This window comes from Giraffa tippelskirchi, chromosome 2 (assembly GCF_054371585.1).
Source record: "Giraffa tippelskirchi isolate mGirTip1 chromosome 2, T2T-mGirTip1v1.2.pri, whole genome shotgun sequence".
NCBI lineage: Eukaryota > Metazoa > Chordata > Mammalia > Artiodactyla > Giraffidae > Giraffa > Giraffa tippelskirchi.
This window is the reverse complement of record NC_137276.1, coordinates 12,800,479-12,821,339: the sequence shown is the minus strand read 5'-3', so window position 1 is coordinate 12,821,339 and position 20,861 is coordinate 12,800,479. Positions and strand designations below refer to the sequence as shown.

The window sequence follows — 20,861 nt, the reverse complement described above, 5'->3', positions numbered from 1 at the left end:
AACTCATGTGCCCAGGTATTTGTCTCTTTTCACTAACTCCTGTCTAAGAACTAGTAGATGAAGAGTCACAACACCGGGTTTTGCTCTCTGCCCCACAGAAACACAGCAGTCAGGTTAGGGTGCAGCTGTGATGAGAGAAGGGTATGAGACGACACATACTGAAGCTTAATGCCAACTTTAAAATAAGTACCATCTCTCCAAACAACGATCATCTATTGATGTTAAGTGTCATCATTCCAAAGTGAGTGAGCTGGCTTTCTCTGGAGGGTCCAGTTTCAGGCTGCATGTATCCACTAGTCCATTTAGCAAACCAACTACATGTGTTGACTCATGAGACGAGCAACCTGCTTTACAATTTTCTGCCTTTGATGATTTGGACCCCATAAAAAGCCAGTGTTAAACTATGGTGTGTAAACTACATACTGTACTGGCAAGAAGAATACAAGTGAACACACAAAGGAAATACTTTTAGGCAGACAGTGCTTAGTCAGTACAAAATGGAGGCATTTCTTACTTCTTCGTTGCAGACTAAGAATTTTGTTAAGAATCCCAATTAAATAAGCAAGGTCAATATTGTCTTGAAGAAGTAAGTTCTTCATACTGCAGTGTACCTCAAGAGGCCAAGATGAGTAAGAACCAGGTTGAACGCACTGGGAGACGCTGTTCCTCCAGTGCCCTCCAATCATACCTTTGCACCACCAAGCCCTCACCCATGGCGCACTGCGGCCACTGTAAAAATCTACAGAGAGACTAAATCCTGCAAACTTTACTCTGCCCACTTTGTTAACACACACATAATAATAAAAAGAAGACAATACAAAATATTCCTCCATTAACTGAACAATGCAAAAAGCATCCAAAGATTTTAATGCCAATTCACATCCTAATGTGATGCTTTCATAGGGAAGGTTCCATTGTTGGTCAAAGAATACTTCCTTCCCAGCAAAAGCATCTGGGTACATTACTAGGATAGTGAAGAATTCGCTCACATTTAACGAAACATTCCAATTTCATTCCTTTTCAAAAATATTATTATTAAAACTACTTGGAAGAATTTGGTTTCAGGTGTTGTATTTATAAGCCTGCAGCAAGCATTCCATTGAGTAAAGTAAAATTTGAACTTCATGATAAAAGAGAATTCTTCCTTGACATCAGAATGTTATGATGTGGCAAATCAAACCGTACAGGGCACAATGAGAGCCTGTCAAGTCTTGACAGTAATTCAGTGTTTATCAACACAATCCAAGATGCTCACGGCATTAAAGGAGCACACTTCAAAGGCCTCCTCACAATCTACCACCCCTGGCTGATAAGTACTTTAAAAAATAAACCTGACAACCTTTAACCTTTGCTTCTCTGAACACTGATTTTACAAACAGAGGATTTCTATTCACTGACTTGATTTGCTCCTCACAGTACACTTTGAACTCACCCTGAGCCCGCTCCCTCCAAAAGGCCCAAGTGAACTGGCAGAGGCAATTCTATGAACGACCTGCAAATCACAAGTGTGATAGTCAGTATCCCGGATGTGTCTCCTTTTTTTGCCCCTAGTCCTCTGAAGAGGTAAATTAGTCTGACATAGCCAACAAAGCCAAAGAGAGAAGCATATGCTTGATTTAGATTTAAGCAAAACTGAGAAGAAAAACATTTTCCCCTTGTCACATCTATTTTCCTTTGCCTTTCAAAAACAATAGGATAAACTTCAGAGTCTTTTATAAGGAACTAAATAGCACTGTGAGTGTATGAAAACAGAAAATATAGCTTGGCCAGAGCCAGAAGGGAGCCTTAAAACAGCAGTGCTACTTCTTCTCTATGACACTCAAATATAAAGATATAGACTGCAGACTCTTTAAGTACTTATCTCACCCATTTAAAATGAGACTGATCGGGAATCCCACACGATTATGTTTGGATTTAATAACCGTATTTGCTTCCTAGAGCATCAAAGGAACCAGCTTTGACCACTGGGTAATTCTCAACAGTATTAAAAAGGGAGCTTTAGTGCTAAAGTACCGCCCAGCCCTAGACTAGCATAATGCCAACACTACAGCAGCCGGGGAGAGCCTGCTAAGTGACAGAGGAATGGAAATGGTCTACAAGAGTTGGTCCCCAACATTTAACAAGAAAACACCACTGCAAGGCAGGGGGAAATCTGACCCGTGTGCAACATGTCTCTTTCCCCAATGATTTCAGCATCCTGCTATGAAGTCATACCCGACATCTTGGCGGGTCAGACTGTAATACCATCAGCTTTTTCAGGAAGCGTTTGACAACATGGTCACAGAGCTTGCAAAGTGCACAAAGCTCAAGGCACAGAGTAGAAAAGAGTCGTGAACTGATGGGGGGGTGGGGTGGGGAGAAGTTATATTGAAAGCAGAGTTAGCATTTTCCTGTAACAAGACTTTCTAATGCTAAACAAAGACCAACTCTTTTTTTTTAAAGGGGGTCGTTTGGGTTATGGGTGAAAAATACTGTATTTTGTAATGATCTGCTTGATTTTAAAGCAAAAGACATCTTGATGTGTGAAACCAATATGCCAAAGTGCTAAGTTCACAAATGAACAAAACAAATGTTTTTAAAAAAAAGATTCTTCTATTTTTTGGAGGAAGCTGCTGATTTTGGCTGCTGGATCTCACTTAGCAATGGTCACTCTTCATGATGTGTGTTCCTCGCGGAATCTGTAGATAAACTCGTTATAAGATTGTCCCATTTCAAAATCATCCCCAAGTCTAGCAGCAACTGTTTTGTTTTTGTTAGTTTTTTTTAAATTACAAACCAAAATAAGAAGTCCAGCATCCTCTTCCAAGAACAGCTTGGTGACATGGCTCCTGAGTGTCTGCGGGACCCCCGCTGTGCTCTGAACACAGTCTCTGCAGCTCCAGTGTCCTCTTTTCAGGAAGGAAAGTACATTCAATACATTCACTATCTGTACCCTCTGGAACTTGCACAGGCTGATGAGCTGTCTGAAAAAAAAAAACACAAAACATTGGAAAAGGAAGAAGTATCAATAGCAGCCAGCATCTGATAATGGTAGAAATCTGCTTATGTGACACACATTTCTCACCCCTCTCCCAAAAGTAGATCCGGAAAAAAACTTCAAAACCATGTGGCTGTGAGTGACAAGAAAGGGGACTATATCAGCCGGAACTGAGTCTGGACACTCATCTCATTCTAGTGGAGATGAAAGAACTGGCAGCCTCTTGCCAACTGCCTGAGAACTACCACCAGCAACTGGGCTTCAGAGCTGCCATGGCTTACAGAAGAGTCTGACCTTGACCATACACAGTGCCCTTGGAGACCACCATCAGGAACTCTGTGGATATCATTATAGCCAGCGGCTGCTTTACATCACAAAACCATCAAAGATGGTAAGGAGCATCATTACTTACTATAAGTCAACTCATCCCCAGCTCTCTTCCGGGACTGGTCACCTCTGGGGATAAGAAAAGAAGGAGTCAACAGAACTGACTGACATCTTCACACACCAAAGTAGAGGAGAAATGAACTGGCATCACTGATGATGGAAGTGGAGTAGGTTTTTCAATTTTAACAACCTATTTTAAAATTGACATTAAACCTGTAAACAGCAGCTGAATCATTTATAACCTGAATATTCTTAGTTAAAGGTGCTACCTTTTAAATATAGAAAGCTATTAAATGAAGGGAGGATTATCTATAAAGATGGGTCCTAGAAACTGGTTCAGACTAAACTGTCTTTGAAGACAAATCTAGGCTCTACTAACAACATCCCTGGTGAACTGCATATAACAGGACAAATTTCAACTATGAAATAGAATAAATCAAAATCTTCCCCTAAGAGTCCAGTCCTATTATGGGATTGAAAACTGCTTAAAGCTTTTGAAAAATCTCAGAAATCTTAATGAATACCCTTCTTGCAGATAGAACATGAACCTTTACATACAGTAACCAGTTCATCTTAAATACCTACAGAAATACCTAAATACCTACAGAAGTTCGAGTTCCACTTAAGAGATAGGAAAATAAGAGTTCTACGCTGTTTGTAAATCCTACTTTTGTCTCTCCAGTTTCTTAGACAATAGCCCAGACGAACGACTAAAATGCCTAAATAATGAGTAATAAAAACCAGTCCACTAGCTTTTTCTTCCTCAGTCTCAGCAGCATTTACTCAGTTGACTTCTTCCTTCCTGAAACACTCCATGTTCTGCCCAACACTCTGTCCTTGGCCACTTTTTCTTCTTCTCCACGTATGTTCTCCTTAGTCTAGGAGAGTAGTCATACCAGTCCTGTGACTTGAAATATGATCCTTACGCCACTGGCTCCCAGATTTCTATCTCCAGCTCTGATTTCCTCCTGACACTACGGTCTTGTAAGGCCCAGTTGTCTCACTGCCACTGTCACGTGGATGACTTCCATGTTCTGCAAATTTACCATGGCCAGGATGCATTCCACCCCCACGCCTTCCTCAATAAACTGCACCACCATCCGCCCAACTACTCAGGCCCCAAATCCTAGCTCATCCTTGATTCCTCTCTTTGCCTCACTCTGGAGCATTCTGTCTCAACACATAACCCAAAATCAACCACTGCTCGACCCCACGGCTACAATGCCAACCCCAATCCACCATCACCTCTCCCCTACACCACTGCAAGATCTTAATATTAGTCCAGGCAAGAGCCAGAGCTATCTTATGTTAAAAGCATGTATAAGATGACTTCACGTCTCTGATTAAAAGCCCTTCTGTGGCTTTCTATGACAGTTAAAAAAAAAAAAACAAATTCTAACTCAAATTTATTTTCCCAGCCCTGTGAGTTATGGCTCTTATCTACCCCTCCACACCCATTTTCTCTGTTCACTATATTTCAGCCACTCTGGCTTTCTTTCTGTCCCTTGGACATGTTAGCACTGCTACACTTTTTTCTATACCTGCAACACTCTTCTCCCAAGTTAGCCACATGGCTATCTCCTTACTGTTCAGCTGGAATTCTCCTCCTCAGGGGCATTATATCACTAAGTAAGGGGAAGAGCCCCTCGTGCATGCCCTAGTCAGGTACTCCATCCTATAATGTCTCATTTTCTGTGTAGCATTCATTATTATTCGAAATAATTTGTTTACATGTTTGCTATTTATCTCCCAACAGCAGAGTATAAGCTCCATAAAAACAGGAACTCTGCCTGTCTTGTTCACCCAGTATCTAGAAGCAGTATCTAAGTGCAGAGTAGAAAAACGAAATATTTGCTGAATTAACAAATTAGTGTGTAACTAATAAATAGCCTTCACAGATGGATTAAAATGCTAGCCCAAGTAATTATTTCATGCTTTTGTGTAATCTTCCAGATTACCAAAGTTTCCCACTTTCTCTGGTTATGATCAAGACCAGGACAGAAACCTCTTGCTAAGCTGGATGAGGAGTCTTAAGGACCAGAAGAAAGAGAACACACCAAATGGTCTCTGAAGGATTTTTCTCTCAGCTGAGCATTTAGAGAAAAACTTAGCATGAACTAGATTTACAGCCTAACAAACTCTTAACAGTTCAGTTCAGTTCAGTCGCTCAGTCGTGTCTGACTCTTTGTGACCCCATGAATCGCAGCACGCCAGGCCTCCCTGTCCATCACCAACTCCCGGAGTTTACCCAAACCCATGTCCATCGAGTCGGTGATGCCATCCAACCATCTCATCCTCTGTCGTCCCCTTCTCCTCCTGCCCCCAATCCTTCCCAGCATTAGGGTCTTTTCCAATGAGTCAACTCTTCGCATGAGATGGCCAAAGTATTGGAGTTTCAGCTTCAGCATCAGTCCTTCCAATGAATATTCAGGACTGATTTCCTTTAAGATGGACTGGTTGGGTTTCCTTGCTGTCCAAGGGACTCTCAAGAGTCTTCTACAGCACCACAATTTCAAAACACCAATTGTTTGGTGCTCAATCTTCTTTATGGTTCAACTCTCACATCCACATATGACTACTGCAAAAACCATAGGTTTAACTATACAGGTATTTGTTGGCAAAGTGATGTCTCTGCTTTTTATTATGCTGTTCAGGTTTATCACAGCTTTCCTTCCAAGGAGTAAGCATCTTTTAATTTCACGGCTGCAGTCACCGTGATTTAGGAGGCCAAGAAAACAAAATCTGTCACTGTTTTCACTTTTTCCCCTTCTATTTGCCATGAAGTGATGGGACTGAATGCTATGATCTTAGTTTTTTGAAGGCTGAGTTTTAAGCCAGCCTTTTCACTCTCCCCTTTCACCTTCATCAAGAAGTTTTTTAGTTCTTCTTCACTTTTTGCCATTAGAGTGGTATCACTGGCATATTTGAGGTTACTGACATTTCTTCCAGCAATTGAGATCACAGCTTGTGATTCATCCAGCCTGGCATTTCACATGATGTACTCTGCATAAGCAGAGTGATAATATATAACCTAGATGTACTCCTTTGCCAATTTTGAACCAGTCCATTGTTCCGTGTCTGGTTCTAACTGTTGCTTCTCAACCTGCATACAGGTTTCTCAGGAGACAAGTACGGTGGTCCGGTAGTCCCACCTTTTTAAGAACTTTTCACAGTTTGCTGTGATCCACACAATCAAAGGCTTTAGTGTAATCAGTGAAGCAGAATTAGATGTTTTCCTGGAATCCTCTTGCTTTTTCTGTGCTGTGCTTGGTCACTCAGTCGTGTCCGACTCTTTGAGACCCCGTGGACTATAGCCCGCCAGGCTCCTCTGTCCATGGGGATTCTCCAGGCAAGAATACTGAAGTGGGTTGCCATGCCCTCCTCCAGGGGATCTTCCCAACCCAGGGATGGGACCCAAGTCTCCTGCATTGCAGGCATTTCTTTACCAGCTGAGCTACCAAGCAAGCCCTTGCTTTCTCTATGACCAACAAATGTTGGCAATTTGATCTCTGGTTCCTCTGCCTCTTCTAAACTTAGGTTGTATATCTGGAAGTTCTCAGTTCATGTACGGCTGAAGCCTAGCTTGAAGGATTTTGAGTATCACTTTGCTAGCATGTGAAATGAATGCAACTGTACAGTAGTGTGAACATTCTTTGGCATTACCCTTTTTTGGGACTGGAATGAAATCAGATTATGAGCTCCTGATTACAAAATTCAGGCTTAAATTGAAGAAAATAGGGAAAATCATTAGGCCATTCAGGTATGACCTAAATCTAATCTCTTATGATAATACAGTGGAGGTGACAAAATAGATTCAAGGGATTAGAGCTGGTAGACAGAGTGCCTGAAGAACTATCAACAGAGGTACATAACATCATCACAGCAGCATTCACCAAATACTCTGAAACAAGTAAATTAATGCTGATCAAAAAGGAAGACACAGGATGGATCTTGAATCTGGAACTTAGACTTCTATAAACAAACTTCATTCCCACCCCCCAAATTTTTTTTAAAAAATGAAACATGTTAAAATAACAGGAGAAAAATACGGATATGAAAACAACAGGAGGCACAAAGAATGTCAGTGTGATGTACGTGAGGCTGTTAAACCACTATCTGATAACACTATTAAGTCAGCTGCCCTCAACACCAGACCCAGGCTACTATGGAAAAAGCCCCGATCTTGGAGTGGCTGTCTCAGCTAAAAGAACAATACCCCTAATGAGGTTCTACTTTGTTCTAGAAATCCAGGTAACAATCACTCAGCAAGAACGGTTTACTTGCCTTTAAAAGCTATTTGCCACACGCTTTGAAGAGGCCCATAGATGGGTTTGAATGAGGATGCTCCACCTGAGGGCCCGCGTGTTAGAAGTTCCCTAGTGAGCTTATCTGCCATCATGTAATCTTTGACAACAGCAGACAACAACCTGCCCTTCCCCTCAATAAGCAATTCAACTATGCAGGTAACATGTTAAAAAAATATATATACTACTTTTAGGTGGTATGTTACTTCTAGCTTTGAGATAAGTCCACACCGTATTTCTATGCACCTAAAGATGCTTCACATAAACTCCAACTCAAATAAGAATTTGTCCATTAACTACAAAGACAATATATTTGACAATATTCACTTATTATTTTAAAACATTTCGAAGACTGTGTCATCCATATTAAAGCAATGCACTGTCATACCCTACATCATGTAAATGGAATACAGCCTTAAATGAAAAAATAGCTTGCAAAGATGAACAGCAATCACATGACTGGCTAGACACAAACCATAAAACGATTGCTCATATGAAGGCAGCCAGTAACAGAATTTTTGTTAGACTGCTTTTATTTTTTGCATCAATGGACACCATTTCTTCAAAAAAAATTCTAGCCAAATAATGATCAAAGGCAGCATCAAGTTTGGCAGGAGCCAAGTATGAAAGGTCCAGACACAAGAGCTGGAAGCACAGGTGACTGCCATCAGCTGCTAAGTATATGGTGTGTGCACACCCTTTCTGACTGGTCTGAGCCAGCCCAGCAGTTCAGAATGTCCGCTGAAGGCAGGGCCTACTCTGTGCAAATCACCCAACAGAGTAAGTCATGAGGCAGCCTTTAATCTTCAGAATAAATGTAGAATAATTTGTTAACAGAAATAGCTCAACTCAGTTTGTAAAATAAAACATTTTTAATTTTATCATCTTTTGGAATCCTAGCATTTAAATTTCATATGAATGAACGCACCTGACCATCCTGACCTTATTAGTGCCAGGCTAGTACTTCACGTTCAAAGGCAATGTTACCTGAGATTATTTATCGAGTCAGTGCCTCAACTCATCCCAAGGAGATTTTACATAAGAGCGACGAGACACCAAACAGTCCTGCATCCTGTTCTCTTACACCAGGCCCCAAATGTTACATAAGAGCAGCTTACACACCAAACAGTCCTGCACCCTGTTCTCCTACTCCAGATCCAAAATTAGGATTAGGAAAATGTCTCTGGATGTGTTCCACACTGTTCTGTAAGGTGAATTCAGGTGTTCAGAGAAATCTACAAAAGCTATCTTCCTACATTGCTTCACAGAAACAAAAGCTTTCAGAGGGCTGTTTGTTAAAAGCATCAATAAGCTCATCTCTAAAATTAAAAGCAAACATTCAAATATAACATGGAAAAAAAGCATAAAATAATTCAAAATTATGGTGAGCCTAGGAAAAAACATAAGAGGTATACTCAGTTTATTCTGCATTTATTTTTAAAACATTTCAGGAAAAAACTTTTAACTGTAATTCAGAATGCATAAGCCATAAAGAAAAAACTTGATAAAGTTAGTTACATAAAATAATAAAAACTTCCTCATGACTTCAAATAAAACAAACAAACAAAAAAACCCACCATAAGCAAAGTCAAAAGAAACTGAAAAAAAAAAAAAAAACTATCATTTTGGGCAAACAATCTCTTCACTATAGAAAGAGCTCCTAGAAACCAAGAAAAAAAGACTAACAATCGAATAGAAAAATGAGCAAAAAAGCAGAAACCATTTACAGGAAAAGAAATATAAACACAGGAAAATATGCTCAGCCTCACTCATTATAGCAGAGAAGGCAATGGCACCCCACTCCAGTACTCTTGCCTGGAAAATCCTATGGACAGAGGAGCCTGGTAGGCTGCAGTCCATGGGTTCGCTAAGGGTCGGACAGAACTGAGCGACTTCACTTTCACTTTTCCCTTTCATGCATTGGAGAAGGAAATGGCAACCCACTCCAGTGTTCTTGCCTGGATAATCCCAGGGACGGGGGAGCCTGGTGGGCTGCCATCTGTGGGGTCGCACAGAGTCGGACACGACTGAAGTGACTTAGCAGCTTAGCAGCACTCATTATAAGAGAAACACAAATGAAACTAACTCTGATTAATTATTTTTCACCTGCCAGATTGGCAGTGTAAACAACATACTCCATAGGCAAGGACGTGAAGAACAGGCACTTTGCTTCGTGAATGCTCAAATTGGCACAGTACCCTATGGAGGGATATATGCAATATTAATCAAAATTCCCACTGCATTTACTCTTGACTCAGCAATCAAACTTAAGGGAATTTACTCTCCAAACATACTGACAACCAGTATAAAAATTATGCATGCAGCATTCTCTGTAACAGCAAAAAGACTGGAAATGATTCAACTTGTCATCTATAGGGGACTGGTTAAATAAGTTATAGTACATCTACACAGCAGAATGTGTAAGAGAGGAATAAAACTGAGAGTATATATTGTGCTTGCTTCTACCTGTATAGGATATAAACGCTGGAGGGCTCATACAAAACTAATAAAAAACGGTTACCTAATGGCTGAGAGCAGACAGGGGGACAGGCAGGAGTAAAACTTCTCAGTGTATGCTTTTTAATATCTTTAAAAAAAAAAATCTATATCAGCTCTTCAAAACTGAGTAAGTAAAATTACTATAGCATTAAACAGCCTCATTCTGTATATGAAAATAGTACCACTGTTAGAAATACTACAGTTGATGTCAGAAAACACCCGACCACTGGACATCAGGGAGAAAAGCCAGCTGTTGGCATGCAGACTCTCCCACGGCCTTTTGCTCCTCTCACTTGCCACAGAGAAGGCGGGCTCGTGGGCCTGTCTACACAGCTTCCTTCTGACAGTTGACCAACCCCTTCCAGTGTCAGCTGCCCACAAGGTGGATAATGACCAGTGGGTTACTCAGTGGCCCCTCTACCCCATGAATACAGATGCCACCGGGACACAAAGGGCATAAATGCCAACAAAGAACAAAGGATATGCTTTCTTTTCTAACCGGTGCTGAAATGAGAAACTTAGAAACAGTGATCTTGATCAAGGCTGGTGTTCTGAGACTGAACGTGGCCTCAGAACCTGCGAAAGAGCATGACCATCCCCTGCCCAAGCCAGAGAAGTGAGTCAATACCCAACCACTCTTTGCGGTCACAATTATGCCTCAGGGAGGAACTCAGGTGTCTTTCTCTCCACAACTTTCTCCCTTTAATACGAGGGATTCAAATAAAAGAAGACATGCAACTGTGCTAAGGAGAGGGCAAGGATTATGAAAATTATAAAGTTCTGCTATACCCTCCAACAATCTGATTACAAAACAGGGTGCTTTCCTATGAGGAATCACAAAAATTTTGTGTAATTTTAGTTGAAAATAAGCACTTTGAAAGATTTTCTGGAATAAAGCCAGGATACTAAATTGCAACTTTCAGAAAAATTAGCAAAGTGTTTATATCAAAAGCAAGGGAGGTGAATTTTGTGGACACATATAAGTGATACCCTACTTTTTAAGAAGAAATGACTAGAATTTAGGGGAAAAAATGGAATGAAAAACACAATCTAAAGCTTCCTTACCAGTTTAGTCATAAAACGAATCCTTTGCTAGTTTAGTCATAAATGTACCTTATAACCGATCATTAAAATTTCGACAAGGTTTTTCCAAATATTCAAAACTAGTATAAGAGGATCAAAGCTGGAAGAGCTCTTCGGAGGCTGCCCAGACTAAGCACCCACCCGATGAGAAATCCCTTCTTCAAAATCTACTTAAGAGCAGCTCCCATAAAGTCAAAACCCAGCTTCAACACTTTCCCAGACAAGGAGCTCACCACCCCTCCCCTCAGCACTGGCCCCACTGGCGGGTAGATGTCTCCCAGTCTAAGAACCTGGCGTCCCTCCCCACTACCAAGTCAAACTGGCCTAAGGAAATAGACACATTTTATCATGAAAGGAAAGGAAAACTTGCCTTGTGAAACCATTCTGTATAAGTTCTCTTTGAAGCTTCTGATCTTGAGCAGCATATTCAGACAGTTCAGACTCCACCGCACGAGGGAGAATGTTTGGAATAAATTTAGAAAACAGAGTCGGAGCCATCTGAACCCACTCTGTGGGGAAGGAAAAAATTCATTCAGGAAATCATACAATTTAAATAGAAAAGGAAAAGTTTTCTTCCCAAAGAACAAGATTATAAATTAAACCAAACTTAAAAGTGGGGAAAAAATTAGTGCAACCCCTTCTGATAAAGAGATTAAGTTTCTTTTCTAAATGGAATTTACAGAAAGAGGATATTTTACGTTTTACTGATTTAACCAAATTTAACAAAAAATCCCTAGAATTTTTGAATGAACTGTCTCAAAAACTCTAAATGTGGAAGAAAACACGAGGGAAATAAACAAATAATTCTGAGCAGGAGGGACTTGGAAGGAAAAGATTTGGTGGAAATACTTAGCCCTGTGGAACATTAATTAAAAAAATACACTGGCCTAAAAATAGAATAGTACATGAAGTAATAAGCACACATATTTTAAAAGTACCATAAAAATGGGGAGGGGGGTGGGAGAGATGACTGGTAAGTACTTTTAAAATATAAACCAATTTTGACTCATATTAAATTATAGCAAATTAAACATATATAACAGTGAAAGAAAGAGAATTAACTGGTAATCAAACTATTAAGGAAAAGATAAAAGATCAGGAGACTAATCTATAGTAAAAAATTCATTCATCAAACTAAATAAACAAAAAGAAGTGTAAGGAAAGTATCTGCATTAGACATGACAAAGATAAATTAGTATCTTTATTATAAAGCATTTTAACAAATCAGATACTCTTCCCCTTACTCAGTGAACACTAAATATAAATACTGCCACTTCTGTACCCTCTTGGATTCTTTTAATCTAGTCCTTTCAAATTTTCCCTTTTGGATATATATATAGGCTTCCCAGGTGGCACTAGTGGTAAAGAACCCAACTGTCAATGAAGGGGACCTAAGAGACATGTGTTCAACCCCTGGGTCAGGAAGATCCCCTGGAGGAGGGCATGGCAACCCACTCCAGTATCCTTGCCTGGGGAATCCCATGGACAGAGGAGCCTGGTGAGCTACAGTTCATAGGGTCGCAGAGTAGAACACGACTGAAATGACTTCACACACATGTGCATGTGCGGGTGTGTGTATGTGTAGGGTTGTGTGTGTGTGTGTGTGTGTGTGTGCACGTGCACGCGCGTGGTGTGTGTATTCTGGCTGTATATATCAAAACCCGTAAAATGTCAATGCTGTATTTAATCCAGCATGCTCACTTTAAAAACTGTAATCTAAGTAAATAACTCTAAATCAGAAAAACAAAACAAAACATATTCAATGCTATGCAATGTTTGATCACTGGCAAGTTAAAAAAAATGCCTAATAAGAGCTAAACTAGAGATGGTGAAAAACAAACAACAAAAAAACCAAGCACCACAAACACTGTCAAGGTGATCCAATCACCCTTTGTACAAACTCGTATCAAAATGTTCTCAATAGTGTCCCCTTTTCTAGCTCAGTTCAAATGGCTTTAAAAAAAGTTTCAGTTCAGTGCCCTGGAGAACCACTAATCCATCAGTCAGAGAAGGCAAGGAGTCTGACATTTAACGGAACTCCAGGCAATCATTAAGATGAAGATAAAAACAATGACAAGTGTTTGTATTAAATGAAGAAGAGCAAGATGGGATCATGGGAACTATTCCTAGTGAGCTTCTAAAGACTAGATGGAAACACATTTAAATAACAGATGTCATCAGAATCTCCAAGGACTAGGGCCCAGGAATCTACAGTTTAACAAACCTTTTTGGGTGATTCAGATGCATCCATTATATAAAAATCAGCACTACTGTAATGAAAGGAACCTTTACATTTAAAATTCAACTTTTAAAATATTTTAACCTTAATCTGTCAGGTGAATAAAACTGCTTTAACAAACTAGGAAGACAATTGGTACTGGCAAGACGAATAAATGTCAAAATAAGTTTAAGAGTATCTCAGAAAATAGCTAGGACAGCAAAAGGTTCGTCTGTGATAAAATTCACCTTTTCAAAAGGACAATTCTCAAATACAGAATTCTCCTCACAAGCAGTAGGAATCCTATTACAAGAGCTCAAACCTGGATAAAAATAGCATTTGGATAAACATGTATCTACAAGTTTTTCTACCCTTAGTGACTAGTTTTATTCTGTAATTTTGTTACTAATGATAAAAGCCAGAGCTGATAAAGCTGCTCACTTTGGAGGCAGAATTTTTGAAATCTGTCATACTGAACTTGAATGTCTTCCAAAATACAAGAAAAAAATCATTCATAATCTAGCACTAAAAGAAAAATTCATGAGTTACTTTCACCACACTTAGCAAAAATGAAATTTAAAATTCTAAGAACTAGAAAAAGAAATTCATCAGTTTATTGGACACAGGTAATACTTTCAATTTTATATAAATAATTATTTTGTAGGAATAATATGTCTAAAAATTATGAAGATTAGAGCCAGAACTGATTTCCAATTTAAGTAACATTGTATTTGAATACTCTAGAAATCACTAATTCTTTAAAGTAGCCTGAGAAAGAAGGTACTTCTGGTAGATCACAGTCTACCCCTAATATCACAGTTTTTACTTGGTTTCCAATTTGGTAAGCTAAATTCTGCTATATCTTTTAAATTAAGTAAGTAAATTATTCAGATATCAGTCCATTAAAATAACCACTGGACCCAAACGAAAAGCAGTAACAACAGTTAATATTAGCACACTTCATTATCAGGTACTATATGTTAAGTTCTTTAGACCCTGTTTTATTTCATTCAATCCTCAAGTGACAGAATTTCACAAAAAGATAATTACTGTCAAAAAGGCATCCTTTAAGTTTCTAGACTAGCAAGTATTTTTTTTCCTCTTTCTTTCCTTCTTAAGTAGCAAGAGTTTATTAAGCAGAGAGAAAGTACACTCTCAAGAAAGTATGAGAGGAGACTGTCTGAAAACCAGGAACAGTCAGAAAACAATTTTCTACCCTGAACTTCGGCAATTTCTGTCCTATGGACATTTTTTAATTGGCTAGACCACTGGGATAAGTTTGAGGTTCTGGGCTATAAACAGAAAGATATGTATAAAAGCATCTGGAGAATCCTTTAAATTCAATGTTTTTATTGTAAGACATATATTAAGATAACTTACAAACTATGCCTTGAACACAGTGATCTTTGATTTTTGGTTCTATCTCCCTCCTCAAAATAACCTTGAAATGACTGTAATTTTATCAGAACTTCCAGATTCCTTGCAAGATACATAACATGCCTTACAAGATGGAGCTGTGAATGTGTATGCCTGGGCATATTTGCAGTATGAGGTAGAAGTAAAGGAGAACCTAACAAAAAAAAAGAGATTCATGCCAGACACAAGATTCAACTATATCTAAAGTGTCTCCTACAAACTATTTCTTGTATTTCCTAAACTATCTGCTTTTCACCAGTATAGAAAGATTTCTGAGTGAGATCCTGAGTTTACATTTCACAATAACAAGTATCTACTCAACTTTCTTCTGTAAAAAACTCAAATACCATTAAGCCTCAGAAAACACAGAAAAACACTATCTTCTCACGAATCAGGCTGGAATTGCCATAAACAAACAAATCTAACCCCTAAGCAAATGATGAATGTTTACCTGGTCTGAGAGTATACAGGCCTTTCACAATATTTGCCATAGTTGAAGGTGTGACCTGAAATGGTGTTGACTGGGCTTCTAAAAGTAAAGCTGAAATAAAGAGAAAATGGGTTATAAAAATGATGCAACTCTTACTGATTGTCAAGGTTTCACTTTCTATCACCGTTTCTCCCAAAGACTGAAGGATAAACAAGGATAAGAAAAGAACAGCTCAAGAGGGCAAACCAAGTATTTATACACTAAAGTTCTTCTTTTTTAAAATTAATCCATTGCAGTCGAGCTCCATCTACCAAGTAAATATGTGCATGTCTCTTGAAACACTGACAGAAATGATTCAATTGATGGAGGCTCTGAAAATAAGCAAAGCTTTATTAAAGCAACAGTACTCATGGTACTTAAGTGAGTGAGCTATAAATACTTCCCATTAAGTTCATGATTTAAAACACTTACATTTGGGGAATGATAGTTCTCTGACTCCCTCAATCATTTCCCTTTCCCCAAAATCACCATATACTAACAAATACTCATGAAACTTGGCGTCATTTTAGTCTAAGCCAGGCTTATCAAATTATTAAATTGTTTTTTCTATTCACACCTTTTTAAAAATGGAAATGCCATCTCACTTAGTCAACATTTCTGTAGTTTCAAACATGCAATGTGTGTTACATTTGAATTCATGTACTGAAGGCCAGAGGGTCACTGGTTCAAGTTTTTCCTTCTGATTTTATCATCAGTAGATAGTTATAATTTTGAATGGCATAGATAAATTTAAAGGATAACAAATGCTAGGCATTGCAGAAAAATCATGTGTTACAGAGTGAAGCAAGCCAGAAAGAAAAACACCAATACAGTATACTAACGCATATATACAGAATTTAGAAAGTTGGTAAAGATAACCCTGTGTGCGAAACAGCAAAAGAGACACAGATGTATAGAACAGTCTTTTGGACTCTATGGGAGAGGGCGAGGGCGGGATGATATGGGAGAATGGCACTGAAGCATGTAAATTATCATATGTGAAATGAATCGTCAGTCCAGGTTCGATGCATGATACAGGGTGCTTGGGGCTGGTGCACCGGGATGACCCAGAGGGATGGGATGGGGAGGGAGGTTGAGGGGGGCGGTTCTGGAAGGGGAACACATGTACACCTATGGCACATTCATGTCAATGTACGGCAAAACCAATACAATATTGTAAAGTAAAAAAATTAAAAAAAATAAAAAAACTGAAATTCTAAATTTACTGAAATTCTAAATTTTAGTTTCTTGGAATCTCTTCTACTCTACTAATTTCAACATGACCCCAAACCCAGACTCTGTCTCTGTTAATTCAGGTCAGAACACTGGAGTGGGTAGCTTTTCCCTTCTCCAAGGGATCTTCCAATCCAAGGATCGAACCCAGGTCTCCCACATGGCAGGCAGATTCTTTACCAGCTGAGTCATAAGGGAAGCCCAAGAATACTGGAGTGGGTAGCCTAGCCCTTCTCCAAGGTATCTTTCTGACCCAAGAATCAAAGCAGGGTCTCCTGCATTGCAAGCGCATTCTTTACCAACTGAACTTGCGTCTTACTCCCAACTAACTCTTCAGGTTCCAGCACATAGTCATTATGTCATCAAACACATACATTTGCAAATAACATCTACATAACTATAATCACCTATGTCAAACTTGATAGCTAGATAAGGAAATGATAAAGTCACAGATTAAACATAAAATGAATACAAATTTGGGATGAATTAATTGAAAATAATCACATTCAGTTACAAAAAGGTATAACATTTCAATAAAATCCTCTCCACTTAAAATTCTTTGTAGAAAGTCTTTAATTAAAAAGTAAAATTTTCTAGTTGAACTCCCCTTTTAAGTAAAACAAAATGGGAATTTGAGGGAGCCGTAGCTTGAGAGAAGGGACAAACATATGTTTAATTCTCATAAGCTTTAACTTTTTTAATAAAAATAAGGAAACTGAGAGGATACTGTGCCATTTCAAAAATATTAACATTATCCTTCTAGAATTACCAGTAATAAAATTATGGGCAAATGAACTCCTTAATATTAATAATATTTCCCCCAATGCCAGAGGAAAACAACAGAGGCACCAAGTATCACTCCAGCTATGAAGGCACTGTTCAGAGCCTGGCTTCTCCCAGCTCACCCAGGTAACCTTCAAGTCACATCTCAATTCCTCAGTGTCTTGCTATAGAATGAAGCTTTAACGCTTCTTGTGATATGATTTGAAAGATGTCAACATTGGGGTTCAGATGCCAATGCTCTCTGATTCAAAAAAGAAAACCTGCTAGTGTCATATCATCCCTCCGAGTTGAAACACTTACGCATTAGGCTGTAAATGTGCTTTTCTGCAACATGTTCGGTAAACAGCTTTATAAGGTCATCTTTTAAGTCTCTGTTAAGCTTGGTTTCGATGTAAAACTTATTCTGAAATGGAAAACAAGTTATTTTCCAGGGCATCAATTAGAGGGAAATAATTAGTCTAATGAACTGAAGCACTAAAAAATAATTTTAGGAAACAATTCATAAAAGCATCAATTAAAACATAAAAAACCAACATCAGAAAACAAAAGCTCTCCCCCTATTATCGACTTCCTGTATGGAGTTTAAAGCACATAAAGATAAAATGCTATAAATCATATAAAAGAACATGGGAAGATACTCAACATTAACTAGACAGGGATGTAATGGACCATATTGTATGACAAGCACTTAATATGCCCTTTTATATGAATGACTACATCATCATCTAAAGGCAATACCAGGAAACACAAGTGATAGGTACGCTATTTTAAAATCCAGTCTTAAAGCAGGCAGTGGGCATGCACCGGTTGACTCCCCTACATTTCACTTTTAATGATTAGTCCAAATCATTCAGTTTACAGCATTCCTTCCAGATAGGTAGTCTTTGGTTCAAAGGCAGACAAGTGACCCAAGGTAACCCAATCAGACTAAGGGAAACTGAGGCTTGAGTAAAGAGAATCTTACAGTCATCCTACAACCATGCGGAAAACAAGATGAAACAGATATGTAAAGCAAAGAGACAAAAAACAAGCTAAGACTTTGGTAACACTGCTGAACTACAGATTTAACCAACCCTGGAAACTACTTTATTTCTAGAATTTTATAGCAAGAGATAATACTTTTATTTATTTATCTAAAAAATCACTTTGAATCAAGTTTTCTGTTTCTTACAGCCAAAAGCATCCTAACTAGAATGACTGGCAAGTCAAAAAGACTAAACTCATTCATGTTTAAAAATGCTAACTCCATTTATAGGAGTGGAAAATACAAAGAGGAATATTAACAAGTTGCTCACTGATTCTCTCAATTTTTAACATATTTTTTTCCTCTCTGTTTTATTTGCCCTAAAATAAAGAAGAAAACACGAAATATAACTCACACTGCTTTACATCTTGCTTTTTCACCTAATGTTGTAGCTTGAAAAGATTTCTCTCGAAAATAACATACGCACATGTCATTATTTTTGACTGCATATAGTTTTCACTGTAAATATCCTTCATCCATTATTTAAATAGTAGTGTCCCACTGACAACACAGATTTCTCCCAATGATCTGTATTTTTTTTCCCCCAGTAAAGCATATCTTATGGACAATAAATCATTTTGAAGTTTGGTATTACATAGTGACCTCTAAGCAACAGAATGCAGGATCAACCTAAACAACTCAACCTAACAACAAGAAAGTGGGACAATGGTTTCTAAAGGCTCTTCCACTCAGTAGGAACACAAACATTAAGATCCTATAACTTTATATATTTAAAACAGGGTGGGGTGGGGTGGGAATGGAGAACACATCAGCAAAGTAAAGAGACTACAAATTATACCCATGGCATAATCCTCCAAATGAAAGAGATCATTAGAATGAAAGAAAATTTTATTGTTCTACTTTTTCTGGAGTTACCTCCTTGGCATTTATTATACATCATGTTTTTAGATACATGTCTTAACTGTACTTTCTGAAAATAAGAAATCTTCATATATAGGAAAGATTTTATTTTTTTACCTTTATTTCTTTATCTTTATTTTCTAAGCACAGTATCTTTCATATGGTAGAAATAAAATAAATGCTAATTGGGTGACTGCGATTAAGTAATGCCTAATTGTCTATTTCAGCAATGGTATTTATGAAATTTTAAAACAGTGTACACAAGGCTAAATAAGCTTTCTATGTCCACACTATCAAATATTGCTGAAAGAGATTAATTTCCATTTTTAACATAATACTTAGTAAAAGAAAAATAGAATATACTTAACTTTCTGCATCTGTTTGCACTTAGACCAATAAACCAAGGTACGTGGAAAGGGAAAATAGCTCTAACTTACCATATATATGAAAAGAGGCACAATGCTCTGCAATGCTCCCATATATTGTCCAAGAGCTATATTAAATCTTTCAATATAGAGATCTGGAGGGCTGGCCTGTGAAAAACAACATAAATGTGATCGTTTTGGGAAACCAGGTATAAAGATCTTCCAGCACAATCTAAAATGCAAATAGAACTCAATCAAAATTCATACTGAAATTCACAATTAGGAAAAGAGGAGGCATATATCCTGAAGTTTAGTTAAAACTTCTATCTCTATTCCAATATGTTATGCAAAACTAAGGTTTCATTTAGTTGTCTTTAAAATTTGTGTAACTGTACCACATTAAAAGACTTGCTCTGTTAATAAGTAAAAATGTAAATTCATAATTAAGATAAATGATACAATTTTTTAAATTACCACTAAACTACAGACATTTACTAAGGGAACCAAACTATATCTGGGCTTGGAAAAGGGCGGGGGGGGATTCACTGAAATGGTATATGCTTAATATACTGTAAGAAAAGCTGTTGGTATTTTGTAATTACCTTTGACACAGTAATATTCTGAGTTCTATACTAACTTGGCTGTAAACCACTCCTGTAGCTAACCAGCTATAAACCTCATCAACTAGAAAGCAGGACTCAGAGGGTCCATACACATCTGCAGCTCTGGAGAGCAGTTAAAATAAATGTAATACATGACTGGCACTTAACTGTTATCAAATATTATGTTGTAAGCCCATCAAAAGAGAACACTTCCAATTTCAATGCATGTTGTCGACTGTGCCTGCCTGCAAGCATGCAAATTGCGTGTGTCCCGCATGCAAGTCCTAGCCAGTGAAGCTGTATGCAGAAGCTACATGAGGTCACAAGAGCCCTGATCCTAAAGAATTAGTGTCCTTATAAGAAAAGGCACCAAGGGGTTCATTCTCTTACCCTTCCTCTTCCTTCCCTCCCCCAAAGCATACTGAGAGTAAAGTCCACATGAGCACACTGCAAGAGGATGGCTGTCTACAAGCCAGGAAAAGAGCTCTTACCAGAAATCAAATCAGCTGGCACCTTAACCTTGGACTTGCCAATCTCCAAAATGGTGAGAAATAAATTTCCACTGTTTAAACCACTCAGTCTGCAGTATTTTGTTACGGCAGACCAAACAGACGAAGACACTGTGTTTTACAAAAATGTA

At 38.3% G+C, this 20,861-nt stretch overlaps 1 protein-coding gene across 8 annotated transcripts in view; it reads right to left on the bottom strand.

Moving 5' to 3' along the window:
- CACUL1 (CDK2 associated cullin domain 1) overlaps positions 1-20,861 on the bottom strand; it is a 70,205-nt gene that overhangs the window by 1,969 nt on the left and 47,375 nt on the right. For 2 of the 8 annotated variants that reach the window (XR_014067426.1, XR_014067412.1), the window contains exons 4-10: positions 19,692-19,787; positions 17,670-17,772; positions 15,336-15,425; positions 11,621-11,759; positions 3,390-3,433; positions 2,777-2,963; positions 833-2,678 (exon numbers count right to left, since the gene is read on the bottom strand). Coding sequence is in view for 3 of the 8 variants with exons in the window: in XM_081536398.1 (XP_081392524.1) it covers positions 2,923-2,963; positions 3,390-3,433; positions 11,621-11,759; positions 15,336-15,425; positions 17,670-17,772; positions 19,692-19,787 (513 nt within the window). In the remaining 5 variants the exon portion in view is untranslated. Of the gene's footprint in view, positions 1-832; positions 2,964-3,389; positions 3,434-11,620; positions 11,760-15,335; positions 15,426-17,669; positions 17,773-19,691; positions 19,788-20,861 lie in introns of those variants that run through there. The other 6 variants (XM_081536398.1, XM_081536366.1, XR_014067414.1 and 3 more) reach the window with 5 other exon arrangements.